The 14,975-nt window shown below is 46.2% G+C and overlaps 1 protein-coding gene and 1 long non-coding RNA gene across 2 annotated transcripts in view; one reads left to right on the forward strand and one right to left on the reverse strand.

Annotated features, from left to right (window-relative positions):
- The window catches only part of LOC128849896 (uncharacterized), a 98,144-nt gene that overhangs the window by 28,446 nt on the left and 54,723 nt on the right, over positions 1-14,975 (reverse strand). The gene's annotated exons all lie outside the window — the stretch shown is intronic.
- AKR1D1 (aldo-keto reductase family 1 member D1) overlaps positions 4,917-14,975 on the forward strand; it is a 34,123-nt gene continuing 24,064 nt past the window's right edge. Inside the window, exon 1 of the mRNA XM_009560527.2 lies at positions 4,917-5,181. Coding sequence (XP_009558822.2) covers positions 5,089-5,181 — 93 coding nt within the window. The 5' untranslated portion in view covers positions 4,917-5,088. The remainder of the gene's footprint in view (positions 5,182-14,975) is intronic.

A 14,975-nucleotide genomic window follows, 5' to 3' on the forward strand; every position in this document is an offset into this window, starting at 1 on the left:
ATGTCAATTAAGTGTTTCGTTGTTTGCCAAGTAGTTTACATGCACCAGTGGGAGCTATAGAAAGAAGTGTTTGCATGCTAACTGCTAAAAGGCGGTTATTATATCGCATTTCCCAACAAAGCCTAGGCTGTTATCACAGCTGTGATCAGCCTCCTTGTGCAACAAACACGATCAAAGGGAAAAGATCACAAACACTTCCATACGAGAAACCCCTTGACCACTAAGGGAGGGAATCGTGCAGGCGGTATAAGGTACCACTCATCTCACTGGGTGTCCTTGAGAACTATAGTATGACATGCATGATAACTGGAATCTGCAAATAAAGAGTAAGAAGATGCTGCAACATTCTTTTCCCGAGAAAATGTGTTTTCCGGTTCGGTTTCCACACTGAAAAAAGTAGCAAGAAGAAAAAACACTCACTTCATTATAGTCCTGGAACAAAACATCACATGGATCTTATTTCTTAGGGTTAAAAAGTGAAACTAGAAGTTTCTCTTGCTATGTGTTAGTTTATCATATATAATAGTAAAAACAGAAAAGAAATATTAGTCATGACGTATGCCACCAAAATCTCTAATAATATCTATTATAAATAGACATTCCACATGCACAATGGACACATGCTAGTTTATGTGAGTTATTAAAGGACTAGGCTGAAAATATGCAGACTTTAAGACCATGTTTTAAGAAATTTTAACTAAAACCACATGCAGGGTATGCATGCTAGCAGATAATTACACAGAGACTAGAGCAGGGCTCATACAGAAAACAGAAACAGTGTGGCAACATGCACTTTTTATCTAATAGAGAAATAAGTGTATTATAAAAGTACTTCCTGTTTTACCTTCTTAAAAAAATGTTAATTTTTAAGCACTACAGGTTACCCACTTCTAGAATCTTGCTAATCTATTCCACAATGTGTAAATACACACAGATTTACAAGACCCAGGAGAACACTATTGTTAAAATCTTCCGTTGTCCAAAACAAGAGCTTACTTTAAAAGAAGGGGGGCAACCCAAAAATCTCAGAGAAAACATGAAACCTGGCAGATGACGAGGCCAGTTCTTCCCTCTTGATGACTCCTTCTCATTCCCATCTTTTATCCTCCAAGAACTGTGGAGGCTATATTTAAAAGCCTCACACATTTTCTCCTGTTCCCCAGATACACAGCAATTTGAGATAAAATGAGTAAAAGGGTGACCTCTTTACTTTAAAAGATTGCTGACAACTTTTGTTCAGGTAAGGAGGCTGTTAAGTACTTTCTTTACCTGAGATCTCTGCAATATTTTTAAAAGTAAGAAACCTCATATGCTTGATCCACTTTTCTTGTAAATACTTATATATAATTTTTCTTCATATTTTTTAATCTATTTTGTGTGTGTTTATATGAGGCAGGGGTGACCCACATTTGAGTATGAGATGCCACTTTCCAAAACCCTGTGCTTTACTTGTCTGAGATGCCTAATGTAGCCATAAAATCCTGATCCAACGATCCATCGATCCAGGAATTATGAACCTACCTTAGCTGCTTTCAAAGGTGTTTGTGGGCATTACAGGCTTTGCTACAGACATCAAACTTGTGTTTATAGGATGGTAATTCTCATTACTTGCTAGTAAGGCCAGGCTGAAACCTCATTGTTTTTGTTTCCTAGAGAAAGAACTGAGATCACATCTGCGTTTTATAAAAGCTCCCGAATAGCTGCTGATCAACAACAACCAGCAGCCAAAGTTGCCTCTAGAAACTTGCATTGTTTTGCAGTTGGAGTTTGCTAGATACTGTGTCCTTGTAAAATGTCTGGTTAAGTCATTTAAACTCTGAAATCGAGAACTGTACTCCCCTGAACAGCTAGTAGAAACTGTTACTACCAAGAATTATATGCAACAGGCTCTGGGCTGCATTATTTTGCATCCTTTGTTCTTTAAAGGACACTCAACCATCAGCTCAAAACCCCCCTGGTATTACTAGTATCTGTGAAATAAGGCTGTTTTAAGTTAATAGCTCAGTTGTAAATGGAAAAAAAAATGCATTTTCCGATCTGTTTTCTGGGGTTTAATATAAAATCCACAAAGGCATTAAAACAGTAGGGTAGGGAGCTCAAGGTGCTATGGGAATTAAAAAGTCACACGTGTAAAAGGTGTTCATGCTATTTGCTGTCAGTTAAGGCACAGGGGTGGGGGGACTTGTAAAACCCTCTTCGTCTCTCCAGTTTCCCTGACAAGCACGTTGGCTGAATTTTATAAGGACCGGTCTAGCAGTGAATGTAGAAGAGAGGTGAATTTTACCTGATATCCCAGAGCTGTCTGTCACCCTGCTGAGTGCTGGGGACTTATGCCTGTAGCAGGGCAGGAGTGCCTGGAGCTGCCAGGCTTGTCTTGCCAGGTGAGGGACCGCTCTGCCCATCTATTCCTACAAGCAGGAGTTATTCTCCTGCCCAAGCTCCCTTTTCTGTCCATCTTGGCAAGTCTGTCAGCCCTTATTTCTCAGTTGTCACTAAGGGATATCAAGTATCAGGCTAGTGTACTCCAGCCTCGAGAGACACTCCTTAAAGTTGCTCGCTTGCCCAGCACAGGCACCGCAGATACAGCTGTGCTTTGGTTAGCTTGGGGTCACGCACAGCTCGGGGCACACGTTGCACTGATGCCAGAGCACATGAGCAAGCTGGATGTGCTCTTAGCCTGAAGTGAAAGAGCAAGCTGTGCCATAACGCTCCCTCGCCTCTCCTCCCCCCCAAAAACTGCTGGATTGGAAGGAATTCTGGAAAAGTGGTTTCTGGGGTGGACTTGGAGCATGGGAGCTCAGGGGTAGGAATCAACTACTGGGCAGTAGGGCCTGTTCATGAGATACAAGTACAGGGCTGGAAATGGGGAGATCTCTGAATGCCCTCTGCTACATCAGACTCTTCTCTACTCACCCCATTTCAGTCTGTCTCCAAGAGTTTCCTCCTCTATTGGAAATATTGCAGAACACAGGCTACAGTTCGGCGTTGCAGCAATCTGTTCCACACACCTGCATGTATTTGTCCTCCTACAAACACACAGTGTGTGCTTAGTCATGGTTGGCTTGGAAAGAGGAGACAAGAGCTTCTTCTTTCGCAAGCAAATGGTAGCCAGTTACATGGGAACAACAAGGAGGCACGGAGAAGGTCACAGGGTAGCCTTCTTCCAAGTCACATTTAAATACCTGCACCCACAGGTTACAATAACATGCAGATGGAGTCTAGCAGGACCAGGCTGCCCACAGTTAATCACATCTGGTCTGTAGTTTGCTCCAGCTTCCCGACCCCCGAGATGACAACCCAATCACCTTACAGTCAGTTCTTTACTTTGCATTGTTGGGGCAGAGCATGGGCTGTCTGGGAAGCCTCAGCCCCACGCAGCCCAGCTCTCAAGCATTATTTTACACCACAGCAGGCTACCTTTGTCCTGCAAGACATTCTAGCTGTCTTGCAATTTTGGGGCGGGGATCAAGTGGGCTTGCATTTAGTCATGAGATGCTTGGCATGTTTCTACCAGTAAAAGTGACAATTTTTCTGTCTTCACCGGAGATCCTTGCAAGTACCTAGCCTGTAACACTAGAAAGGTCTCTCGGTAGGGTGTTCTCCAGGTAGGCCCCCAGCTTTAACAGCCACTAACCCTCTCCCTAAAAGAAAACTAGTACACACACATTGATTTGAAGAACCCTGAAAAGATAACTTATCACCATGGATCTATTAACCCCTTTTGGAATTGCATAACCCGCTGAACAATTACCATGTGCAGAGAGTACAGTGGGGTATTAGAGCAGATCAAATAATCTGCCAGGCAAAAGGCATTGTTAGGGGTGAGGAGTAATTCTCGGAGGGCTTAATCTCACATTGATCTAGAAAGACTTGTACGACCATACACTTCAAAATCGAACGGGGAGAACTCAGCACAGACACAGCTGCTGGACACAAAGGAGCCGGCTCGGGACAGGGTACGGCTCTGCAGAGTCAGGTAAAGGCATAGCTCCAAGTGTTCCGTGAGGGTCAGAAAGGACGGTAAGAGCCACGGGCTGAATTTCATAAGGGGCATTGTCCCCTTCTGGGACATCAGTGACAGGAAATGTTTTTCCGTGGTGAAGCAGAATAAGACTATGAGGAATTTGAGCCCATTCACTGTAATTCGGGATTCTCACTGAGGCAGAGGAATTATTCTGCACTGTCCTGACTGGGATTTTCTTCCTTGCTTCCTTGCCCCGACAGCAGCGGCTTTCAGTCTGTAGCCTTTGGAAAGGAACCGTCCCTGGAAGATACAAAGCATGCCCGGTAACCCCGAATTTGGAGTTTTAAAAAAAGAGGTTCTCATCTGCATGGGAGAATTTCCAAGACCCATCCGCCCAAACCCTGGGAAGCCCATGCCCTTCTCCTGGGGTGTAAGGGCATGGCAGACACCCCGGCAGGCAGGGGCTGGACCCCCCGCCGGCAGCTCCGAGCCCCTCGAGGTGCGGGACGCGCGCCACGCCTCGACTTGCACGCGAATCAGCCTCAGCTCCTGCCGGAGGAGCCACGCGGGGGTCGCGGCGGGGCTCGGCTGTGCGGGGCTCGGCGGTGCGGGGGTCCACGGTGCAGCGGTCGCGGCGGGGCTCGGCTGTGCGGGGCGGTGCGGGGCTCGGCGGTGCAGGAGTCGCGGCGGGGCTCAGCAGTGCGGGGCTCGGCGGTGCGGGGTCTCGGCGGGGCTTGGTAGGGCTCGACGGTGCTGTGCGGTGTGGGGCTCGGCAGTGCGGGCCTCGGTGGGGCAGGGGTCCCGGCAGGGCGGGTCGGGGGTGGCGGCTTGGCTGTGCGGGGCGGTGCGGGTCGCAGCGGTGGGGCTCGGTGGGACGGGGATCGCGGCGGGGCGGTGCGGGGGACCCGTCGGTGCCGGCGTCGGGGCGGGGCGCGAGGCGGCGCGGTGCAGGGCTGCCCCGGGCACACGTGGCTCAGCCCCCCAAAAAGGCGCTCCCCGGCGGCGGCACCGGGCACTCGCTCCCTCGGCCCCCGCGGAGGCGCCGTCGGTCCGGAGGCTCCTGCGGCGCCTGCGGCTCGTGCGGAGGCGTCCCCGGGCTCGGGGCGGGCTTACCTGCCGGCACCATGAACCTGACAGCCGAGAGCCACCGCATCCCGCTCAGCGACGGGAACAGCATCCCGCTGTTGGGGTTGGGCACCTACGCCGACCCCAAGAAAGTAAGTCTGGGGGTGCCGGAACGCCCCGCTCGCCGCCCTCCCTGCAGACCCCCCCCACCCCACTCCGAGCCGGGGCTGCACCGACTGTTCTCCTTTCCTTCCTTTTGGGCTGCTTCTCTTTTTCTTTTTTGCTCTTTTCCCCGTCCGAAGTTAAAGCCCGAGCTTTCCCGTGCGCGTTCGACGCGCGGAGCAGGAAAAGGTGGGAAAAAAATAACCCATCCCGCCCGGTTTGCGGTGCGGTGCTCACCGGGAAGAGGGGTCTGAGGGGGTCCCCGCCATGGGATGCGACCCCCGGGGATGCCCGGCTCCCCCCGGGAGCCGAGGGAACGGTGCTGTGTCTCCCCCGCCGCCCCCCCTGCGCCGAGCGGGGATGGATGAGGGATTTCGGGACCATCTCGCAGCTGGCCCCGACACTTTCCAAGGAATGTTCCTGAAACAAAGACCCAAAATTCTTGCATCCTGATTCCTGCGGCTCCCACAGCTGACTGCCAGCGGCCAAACCGCTCTTCAAATATTCTGCATCCTTGGGTTTTGCGTATCCCGGGCAGGCATCCCATCCAGCCGCCGCTGGTTCGGGTGCATCGGTGCTGTGGGAGCGCACCTGATGCTTCTCCCCTCGGCGCAGCTGGGAGAGCACGAAAGCACCTCGCTAGCTCCTGCCTTTCGCTCTCCTGAACTCCCCGATCTTTCAGCAGTTCTTTTTGTGTTTGTTTGAAGAGTAGGAAAAGAGATGTCGTTGCCAGAACTGTTCTTGTGTAATAGTATCAGAGTTGAGATGCAATATTGTGTGTGCGACTCCACATACCACGAGGTATTTAAAAAATATTTTTTTTTAAATACCTCGTGGTATGTGGAGTCGCACACACAATATTTTTTAAATATTTTTTATTTAAAAAATAAAAGACCTCCAGCATTGGAAGTCTTCGATAAATAATTCTGCTACTAATTGTACTATGGGATATTAACAACATTGGAGGTCTTCGATAAATACTTCTTTCTGCAGGCAGTGCGTGAGTGATGCAGAAAGGGTGTAAGAAACCCCGAAGGCTGCAGATTTCCCGGGTTAACAATGCTGGGAAGAATTGGTAGGAATCTGCAACTGCAGAGGCTGGGCACCGTCCCACACCTCACTAGAGGTTCTAGAGATATTTTCAGCTAGTGTGTTCTTTGAGTAACGGATAGTGAAACAAAATTAAGCTCTCTAACAAGAGTTTTAATGTACCAAAGCAGAACATTGCATAATTCAGTGACAAAATAGCTGTGAGCAAACTTGAAGTGAGTCTTTCCAGACTTGCATATCATGCCCCAAACTCTCAAGTTGCAATTCTACAGTAGTTTTAAGTTAAGAAAAGAGAGCCTGCCAGCAGAAGGAGTACTTCTGCCTTCCCGACTGCAGTCCAGATGAGCTGTGGACCAGCACTGTGGCATTAGCCAGGCTTGGGCAGGGAGCCCAGAGTGGCAAGTAACCTGCAGGAGCTGACATGGGAGGCAGATGGAATTCCCTTTTCAGAGATGACAGCTCGACAATACTATAACCCTGCTAAGAGTTCGTTCTGCAGAAATTCAAATGTCCCTAAATTAGCACAGCAATGGTCCTGCTTCTTCTCCACCAGACCTGCAAAATCCTGCTGCCTCCTTTGCCCTCCCGTGGGTAGAGGTGGATGGCTTGAGGTGGATGGCAAGCCTTTGCATGGAGCTCATCCAGTGAAAATGAATCACTTTTAAGTAGGGTTGATTTTCAGCTGAATCAGTTCTAGGTGGTGGCTTTTTGCTTTTGCCATGTACCTCCTTTGTTTTCTGGTGACTGTAGGGGACAACAACAGGATGATGCAGGCAGGGCATTGCTATAGCAACTCCGATTTAGAGCAATTGAAGTTGCTGTGTAACTGCACCCTCAGTGCGTATGGGTGCATATACTCAACCACCCATTCTCCTTCCCTCCGGGTTTGTAGGAGTTTGATTTTCGGAGCTGTCTTTCTCTCAGTGAGAAGCATGTTAGAAAGTTATGGGTGGGAGGAGGAGCTGAGGCAGAGAAAGCAGCACTGATAAGGCACTTGCAAAAGTCTAATTTTCACGAAAGACCATGTGAAACACTGTGTGTTTGTCTGGAGGAGCTGGACTGAAGCTTTACACTAGAATTAGGACTGTGTGTTTGAATCAGGGAACTTGTCACAGAGAGCAGTCACACAGTAGCAGAGCGCTACGGGATTTGTTGCAGATTTCTTTGCAGCTACTGTTTGGTGGTGGAGTAGGACGTTTAAATAGCTCACATCTTAAAGTTTGCCCATCTCAAAAAGGCTGCTTTGCCGATTAGAGGATGTGGGGGAAGGGGAAGTTTCTGTCAACACCTTGCCGTGGCAGCGAAGTTCCACTTAGCTGGGACAAACTGCTCTGCCGAGTGCTGACTTGTGCCTGGCGCAACTTCCACTGGGATGCCTGGCGAGGTTTCTGTTCTGTTTCTTCTGCTCAGAGCTAAAAGGCTTTGTGGCAACTCGGGACCGTTTCAAAGTTTATCTTAACAAGCGAGGGTATAAACTAGCGCTGACACGTTTCCTTTAAAATGCTTAGCTGTAGACTTTTGTGGCTGAACTGCTTCAGAAGCAGCATCTGAACCAACCATTCTCCAACCGTGGAGGCAGGCAGCTGGTGGTAGCAACAGTGCCAACCATCCCCAGCACGCTATTTCAGCTCATGAGTCAGATCTCCACGACTTCTAGTCATTTTGTGCTTTGATGTAAAATACAGAGCCATTCATTTGTCAGATTATTCATCTTGCTCTTGGAAGCAGCTTATTTTTGGTTTTTTTAAAAGGTTATTCACCCTGGCACCTCCATGTCAGAGGGTCAGAGCAACTTGGCCAAAACAAATCTGTTTTCTCAATCTTGCGCTGTAGTTCAGTAGCTTGTAATAAGCCCATAGTGTTAGTCCTGAAGTGCAGGAATGCACTCACTGGTTAAGCAAACCAGGCAGATCTAGTTAGCCATGGAGCTGGGAAATCTGCTTCTGAGACGGTCGGTTACAAGAAAACAGAGGCGGGAGGTCAGCTTTCATGTTTCAGGCTTTGTCTGGATAAACTGCACAGCAGTGTCTTCAGAACTGAAATGTGTCAGCAGCTTGCCTTGCTCATCTTAAATCACTTTAATTGTTCTCCCATAGATGACTTTGGGAGATAAGTCATGCTCCTCCAGCTGTGAAACACCCAACTAAAAATAAATCTGTTGACTGAAATTTGGTCCCGTGTAGAAGTTTACTGACTCAACAAAGTGTATCCCTCAGCTGGAGCAGAGCTGGACCACTGTGGAAAAGGTCTATTTGATAATCAGATTAATTTTAATTGATCGCTGTTTCTCCTTAGATATAAGAGAGCTTTTTTTAGGATGCAGATTAGGATGACCAGAATTCAGTTAATTCTTTGAGACTGAAAACACTGGTAGCGCAGTGTTGGTGGTTTCTTCGTACTTTACTCTCCTAGCACAGCAAGAAAGTGCAACAAATTCATTTGCTTTTAGCTCATCTGCTAGCAGAAAGAAAGAAGTCTTCACTGGGTCTTAGAATTAGTGATAAATTCAGGTTGTTTGTCAAGAGAAAACTTAGAAATGTTTTTTTTTCTGCTTTAATTGGTGTTTCCTATCCTTATTTTTAAGGGAAGGTGATGATTGTATAACCAAAAAGCTTGGTTCGCTTTTTGCTGCAGATTTCAGTGCATTGAAGTTGATTTTGCATTCCCTGCCACACAGGGAAGGAAATATGTAGGTTATATTAATGTCTTGCCTACATAAATTAGGCTGTTTGTCCTAGCAAGAATGGACTCAAGCAAAACACTGAAAATCTCAGTCACTGACCCCTTCCTTCCCCTGTTCTCTCTTCACTCAACAAAATATCTCCTTCCCTCATGAGTTTGGGAGGGAGCCACAGTGGAAGCAGTGAATCTGGACTATCAAGATTGTCCAGGTGGATTTAAAATTTGAGGCCAATTCTGCCTCTCTCAGGCTCTGCGATTCCTTCTGGCAAAGTCCTGTGCATGAAGGAACGGCTCTGCCAAGGCTCCAGCAGATGCACCGTGTCCAGCATTCCCTACCCAAGGGCCTCCGAGCCGTTGACCCAGTTCTCCAGGGAATTAAATGGATGGTGGGAGGAGGGAGAGATCAGCCCCACAGTGGGAGGACAGCCCTCTTGATGAGCCCGTGGCATGGTCCTGTGCCATAGCAGGGCAGTATCAGTCCCCTGGGCTCCCATCACCTCTCTGCACAGATGCTCAATTCCCAACACAGCCTGGTGAGTGGTGCTGGTACCCATCTGGAAGAAAATGAGGTGTGGGGATGAGCAAGGCTCAGGGGAAAGGTGCTAAAACCACTCCTAAATCCTAGAAATCCTATGCCTCATTAAAACTGCACTTACGCACGCTTCACTTTATAACTCATCCCTGTCAACACAGCTAAGATCATCAGTCCCATGCCTCCACATAAATACTCACTGTCTCCCTGGAAGGTCATGGGGCTTTGGCCACAGCTCCTCTCCTGCCTTCCTGTTTTGACTGAGGGAGGAGAAGGCTTGGAGGGAAGGTTGTAGCAACCGCACTGTACACAGCCGCTGCTTCTGAAACATAAGATTGGGCAAAGCACTCGAGAATAGCACTGGGTGAGGGTTTTTGGCAAGTTGTGACTTAGCTAAAATTGAGGTTCTGATGTAGCCAAATCCATTCATAAATTGGAAGCAGTTTTGTGGAATATTTTCAGGCAAAACAAATGGCAAAGTATTTCACTTTGGGCACTGGCAGTACAAGCTGAGGAATCAAAGGATTATTAAAGCAGTTGGAGGTAGCAGTTGCCTTTCCCTGAATAGCCCGTTGGTGAGGGAATCCACACGGGTGGTGGGAAACCAGATTCAGTCCTCTTCTCTGCCTCCAGGGATTAAATTTATATCACACAGCCCAGAGAAATAACATGATCGTGGGGAGTATGTGGTAGCTAGAGAGAGGCAAGAAGAAACATGTACAGGCTGGGGCAGGATGAGCACCTTCCCCATGAGAAAGCATGCTGCCCACCGACTCCACAGCTTTGGATACTGAAGTCAGCATGGCATCCAGCCGGGACGGAGAAGAGACCCTTTTCCCCATGTCCTTAACTACCTCAAAATAGCCCTTGTGAGTGCTCAGACCATCTAGTTTTTGTTTAAGAAGAAATTGCTGGTTTCAGTTAGGGAGAGGAAAAGTTCATCCAGGGCTCCTGTATCCAATCTGAGTGATCAACTGAAAAAACCTGTTTCGGATAAGTAAAAACAGTGTTTTGGCACTCTGAATTACTTTTTACACCTCAGATAGAAGCTGAACAGAGTAACTTTTCATTGTATGGACCCCAGTGCTCTTGTAGGACCTTTTATGACACAGAGTTCCTCACACAAGGGTGTGCACACACAAAAAAAATCATTTGCTCCCGAGACTGCAGGCTGCCTGCCTTTGGAGCTGTCGTAGGCTACCTTTAAGTCAAGAGAAATAGTAAGTTACTTGTCCCCTTGATGTGATCTGGATCTCTCAGCTGCAGTAAGGAGGAGATTACACTCAATTTTATTTCCTCTGTTTTCCTCCACTGGCTTCTGAAACATGATCAGCTGGAGACAGAAATGATTTCAGGTCACTGTTAGAGGAAAGTGACCCTAAGCTAAGAAATGGGTCATATATTGAAAGTCCCAGGCAGCAGTGACATCCAAGATTTCTGGCGACGGTGTGGTAGCTTATAGTTTCCCAGTTCTTGATCTCTTTCCTACAAATTTCTCCTTCTGTGACTCAAAAAACTGTCTCCCTACTGAGATAAACCTCCCACTTGGCTTCTAGATTTTTTTTCGCGAAAGAGATAAAAGAGGCAGTTGGAAGAGCAGGAACTGCCCTAACATGCAAGTGTCCTTAGCTTACTTCCCACAACATACTATTAAATAAACATATAAAGAAAATACCACAGTCCTTTTAACATAAACAATTACAAATAAATAAGTATTTGAACTCGGCAAATACTGAGTCTGAAGTTAGCTATGTAATGAAGCAATCTTTATGAACCTACATGAAATCACCACTGATGCAGGCCAGCGAGATATTTTGCCTTTTTCTTCCCTAAAAAGGTTATTGGGAACTTGATTTGAACAGGGCTGGGGGAAGTAAGCTGGGATATTTGGCTACGGAGCCTTGTGTTTCTTCTCTGAATTTAAGAAGTGAAAAAAGTTCCCAAAACGAAATTGTTTTTCTAAAACTGTTGGGCCATATCTGCTGACTAGCATTGCCAAAGAACTTTGTACCCCTTTAGTGTCTCTTTTGGTAATGACCGCTGGCTTTCTCTAGCCATTTATTTTTCAAAGAGCAGTATTACCTCATGCGGTACTAATTCCTCCTGTCTTCAGGGAGTGCTCAAGAGCAGCGGAGCCATGACTGGTTGACACATAGCAACACGCAGCCTTTCAGGGTTGGGATTTCTGAGATGTTTCAGAGAGTGGCCTTATGTTCCCCTGGTCTATGGGGATATCCTAAAACCATACTTCCAAAACGAGATTTGTACACTCGAGACAAGGACAGAAGGGAAGGAAATGGGTTACTGCAGCCCAGGAAGAGGATTGTGCCTGATCTACTATGCATCCTGGAGGGCTCCTTGCCTGGCTGCTATTTAACTCCTAGCCTAGCTTTCGCACGGAATGATACTTATCCTGAAGCCATATATCTGCAGTCAGACCACTCACCGACAAAGTTGTGACTCAGTTAGTTTCACGCTTAGAAGATTAAACCATACTCAGACAATTTGGCTTGCACAGTCTGCAGATAAGATGACTTTCTCTGGTGGCTGTCATCCTGGTGTGGAGTGATGCTCTCTGCTTGATCTCTCAGATTTTACTCCTTATTCCTTGACTAAGTAACAGTTACTGGCAAGACCCAGTTGCCAAGAGTGGATAAAAGCAGGGTTTCTTGGTATTTAGTCCCCAGATGCCTTGAGGAGGAGCAGCAGCAGGCGTCAGCTTTTAGCAGACAGCAGAACAATGAGGCTCTTGGACAGGAGCGTGTGTACTTGCTGGAAACACGATCAAAAGCACTGTGAGTAAGAAGATACAGGAGAAGAAGTCTGCATGAGGATTCAAGAAACTGCAGCGGCTCTGGGCTGTGTTATTGTCTTAATCTATCCCTGCTGTTTGCTACAGAGATGGCAAATATGCCAGAGGATTAGGGAGGAACACTTAAGATACTGCTTTCACAGATTGGACTTCTCATAGCAAAGAGATGAGGGTACAGAGCAGAAGAATGCACTAAATCAGAAGTCTTGAACAAATGCTGCTTTCCTCAGTTGCTTTTGCTAAAAATTTAATGTTGTGTGATGCCTTTTGAAGTTCCCTTTCATATATGCTTTTATAGCATATTTGCACCTATCAGGAGCAGAATTAATTTATCTTACATTGGCCTTTTTTCTGTGCCATATAACTGTTCTGGTTTAGCACTGAAACAGTCTTTATACATTTCTGTGCCTTCAATACTTTGTCTTCTTGGTGTTCAGCCATGACCTCTCCTCCCCTGCCTGCAATCACCTCTTGACGCCTCAGTTCTTCCTAGCTTCTTCCTGTAATCTCATGTTATACAATGGAACATTTTTGGCTTGCATAAATACAAGATTGCATCTTTATCTCATTAAGAAATGAAAATTAAGTCATCTAATTACAAAAAAAAGGTAATCAGAAAAGGTAGCTACTTTTTTCTGAAGTGCAGCAGGCTCAAAACCTCCTACCTTTGGTGTAAGAACCCTACTTTAATAATTAAATTCAGATTTTAAAGTTGGATTTGACAAAATTACTTCTCACTCTCTGTCAAGCTGGAGGAAAGATTCTTGCATGCAACTTTCTTCAGGACACAAGCTTTGATCTTATGACTTTGATTTGCACAAACCCTGTAGCTCTAAGACACTGTTGAAATTGCAGAAATGTTTGTTTCTTCGCTTATCTTCTCTGCTGAAATCTCTGTATTTTTTAATTTCTATGAATCCTGAAGCTTAATAGAAAACAAATTGATAGTATGACTAATCTCTACTTCATGCCAACAGCTTCTGTGGTGTTTCCAGCTATGAACACAATTACTGTCTATTCATGTATGGCAGACTAAAAGCTGCATTTACTGAAATAGTCAACATGTAAAATTTCTGATGAGGATGAGTCCAGCCTTGAAGAGTAGGATGAACAAAAGACTAACTTTCTAGCTACAAAGTTCATCAACCTACTGCGGATTTCTGAACTAAATGGCCACAAAATTGCTAGTCTTCAAAAATGGTGAAGTTTTTAGCTCGCTCTGTGGAGTAGATTATGCTCAGAGTGACTCCTCCCTGCCCCAAAACCTGAGCATGCCTTAAGCTATAAGACTTCAAAAAAACTCTTCCTAAAAGGATAGTACCTCTAACGTACCTGGACATCTCGGCTGCTACGTGAAAACATTTGCAAACTACTCCAGGACCAAGAGACGTATCTCCCTGCAGAGTGGAGGACTTCTACTAATGAAACCGTTGACAGCTAGATAATCGTCTGGCCTCAGTGCAGCGATGCCTGTCTAATCCAAGCGGAGGGGCTCGCTCTAACAGCCAACCTGGCACCGCGTCACTTGGCTCCTGAACATGGTACTGACACACAGACTTGGACACCGTAGGAGCGCTCCAGAGGAAAACGTTCCCAGAGCGAGATGACAACTTTGTCTGGGAGTCAGTGCAGCTTTCAGATGGTGGATATCAGATGCCACCATCACCCACCGAGCTACATGTCTGGCTATGGCATAGAGTAGAATTGCATTTAATCATCCTAGATCCAAACCCAATAGAAAATTAACCCAGATAAGCTTTTAGGACAGTAGCACTACCGAAAAAAGCAGGGAGAGATTCTTGTTTGAAAAGTAACCAGACAGAAAGCAGGCCTTTTCCATTATATAGCTGTGTACTGCAATGACAAGCATGAGCTATTTCAATACATCCCTCTTCCGAAAACTACAAAGCTAGTTGTTACCGATGTAATAGTATCAAGGCCAAATATTGACACCAAAATATATATATATTTTTCTCTTTTCTTCTGGCTTTTTAAACATACTAGATTTTTAACCCTGCACAAGAGCCACAGAGAAAGCTCTCATGTGTAAATAAAAGTTATGAAGAATGTTTTACACACAGGGAATCACTAGCATTGTTGAAGAGGGGAATAACTTAAACCCTACAAGTAAGTAATCTGAATTAACACATCTGAGTGATATGCTTTTTGGCAAGAACATCTAGAGCTCAATTTTTTTCAGACAAAATTCCATTTTCTAAAATGTCTCTGACTGACTCCACACGTTAAATATGGCTGTGCACTCCCCTGTGTCCCTGATTCCCCACAGTTCTCTGAAGAACAGCATAAGCATGTTCTTACAGCTCATGCAGGAAGCCAACATCTGGGTTATGTCTTCAGTTGACCTAGGAGGCCACATTTGTTAAAACTTGAAAACGCTGTGCAGAAAATGCCTCTCTAGGTTTCATCAAAGCCAACTTCTGTTGGTTCAACTAACTAGGTGGTGGAATTCCCCAAGTTTTACGTTTGCCTTTGCAAACACTTCTTCGAACTGGCGCCAGAAACCTCTCCCCTTTAACTCTAGGAAATGAAGTAGAAGAACTACTGGCAACCTTTTCTTTCTCCTCTGTTGATGCACAAGCTGGTGCTTTATCTTCCCTTTGTAGTTCATGCATCCCTGGGATCACATTTCTTGTCCAAAGGGTGTTTTGATAGCATCCATCCTTCCAGTTAGATCTGTGCTTTCCAGG

The sequence above is a fragment of the Cuculus canorus genome, chromosome 1 (assembly GCF_017976375.1).
Source record: "Cuculus canorus isolate bCucCan1 chromosome 1, bCucCan1.pri, whole genome shotgun sequence".
NCBI classification, from domain to species: domain Eukaryota; kingdom Metazoa; phylum Chordata; class Aves; order Cuculiformes; family Cuculidae; genus Cuculus; species Cuculus canorus.